At 51.2% G+C, this 1782-nt stretch overlaps 1 protein-coding gene across 1 annotated transcript in view; it reads left to right on the top strand.

Annotated features, from left to right (window-relative positions):
* Positions 1-1569: 1569 nt before the first annotated feature.
* Positions 1570-1782, top strand: part of PGS1 (phosphatidylglycerophosphate synthase 1) — a 35970-nt gene continuing 35757 nt past the window's right edge. The window contains exon 1 of the mRNA XM_006886346.1: positions 1570-1715. Coding sequence (XP_006886408.1) covers positions 1570-1715 — 146 coding nt within the window. The remainder of the gene's footprint in view (positions 1716-1782) is intronic.

Here is a 1782-nt window from a genome sequence, read left to right as displayed (position 1 = left end):
GACTCGATGGCACATAACAACAACAACAACATGGAATGTTTGTAGCTTGAATATTGTGAACCTGGAAATTGTTAAAAATGAGATGGAATGCATGAATATAGACATACTAGGCATTAGTGAGATATGATGGACCAGCTTTGGTCCCTTTGAATCAGATAATCATATGGTATACTATGCAGGGAATGAAAAACAGAAGAAAGAATGGTGCGGCATTCATAGTCAAAAAGTCAATTTCAAGTTCTATCCTGAAATACAATATTGTGAGAGATAGGTTAATATCCATATGCATCCAAGGAAGACCCATTAACACGACCATTATTTAAAACTATGCTCCTACATCTAGTGCCAAAGAGGAAGAAATTGAAAATTTTTACCAAATTTTCCAGTTTGAAATTGACCGAACATGTAATCAGGATGCGTTAATGGTAACTGGTGACTGGAATACAAAAGTAGGAAACAGTGAAGGAGGAACAGTAGTCGGAAAATATGATGACAGAAATGAAGCTGGAAACAGAATCACTGAATTTTATTTTTACAATGATTTAGTCATTGCAAATACTTTTCCTAAAAGACACAAAAGATGACTTTACACGTGGATTTCACCTGATGGTCTGCATAGGAATCAGACTGACAGAGGGGTACCTGTCAGGATTTCTCCGGAAACTGTCAGTACAGCATATTCTTTCCTTTTTTAAAAGGTAACTAGGAGAGGTGTTGCTGTCCCAGAGGGTGAGTCTCACGCGCCTATTCGTTTTGGGAGTGATGGGTTTGGCGGGCCAGTGATAGCTGCGCACCCGAACCCGAGAGAGGTCAGGCAGGTGGGGGGCACATCTCACTGAGGCTGTGGACTGTGGAGGTGACCTGCCCTCAGGCTGACACCATGAACAAGGTTCCCGCCTGGGCTTGGTGGGGATTTTTCAAGGCTAAGTGTACTTGGGTGACTCAGGCACCAACTCAGCGTTGAACAGTCTGGAATAAGTAGTGGGTCCTGAGAAGTCTGGAATAAGTAGTGAGTCCCGTAAAGTCTGGAATAAGTAGTGGGTCCCCTAAAGTCTAGAATATATAGTGCGTCCCGTAAAGTCTAGAGTAAGTGGTGGGTCCAGAGAAGTCTGCACTATACAGTGGGTCCCGGAAAGTCTAGAATATATAGAGGGTCCTGTAAAGTCTAGAATATATAGTGGGTCCCGTAAAGTCTGGAGTAAGTGGTGGGTCCCATAAAGTCTAGAATATATAGTGGGTCCCGTAAAGTCTGGAATATCCAGTGGGTTCCATAAGTCTAGAGTAAGTAGTGGGTCCTCAAAGGCACCTGTAGGCATCCTTTCCTCTGTGACCTGTGGCGAGAGCAGGCAGCAGGGCCAGGCACACTTGTGGTCATCTCCATGCAGCCTTGATGGCCTCATCTTCCCAACCCGCCGGCATACCCGACCGGGTACAACGAAGCTCCGGCCCCCGCGGGCCCCCCCGCCAGATCGCAGGGACCCACCTCCGCGCATGCGCGCCGCCGCCTTGTCCGCGCGCGCCGTTGTCAATAAAGTTCGCGCGCGCCGGAAGCGGAAGCGGCGAGTCTCCATGGCGGCGGCGGCGGCGGCGGCGGCGGCGGGGCCGGTGTTCTGGAGGCGGCTGCTGGGCCTCCTGCCGGGCCGCCCGGGGCTGGTCGCGCTCCTGGGCCGCCTGTCCGACCGCCTCGGCAGGAACCGGGACTGCCGGCGCAGGAGGTGAGCGGGGCCCGGGGCCGAGAGCGCAGCGAGCCCGGACCGCTCGTCCTCTCGTCCGGCCGAGCGC

This window comes from Elephantulus edwardii, unplaced genomic scaffold (assembly GCF_000299155.1).
Source record: "Elephantulus edwardii isolate Elephantulus edwardi_28Jun2011 unplaced genomic scaffold, EleEdw1.0 scaffold00048, whole genome shotgun sequence".
NCBI classification, from domain to species: Eukaryota; Metazoa; Chordata; class Mammalia; order Macroscelidea; family Macroscelididae; genus Elephantulus; species Elephantulus edwardii.
Note: the sequence above shows the minus strand (reverse complement) of the source record. Positions and strands in the feature narration are given on the sequence as shown.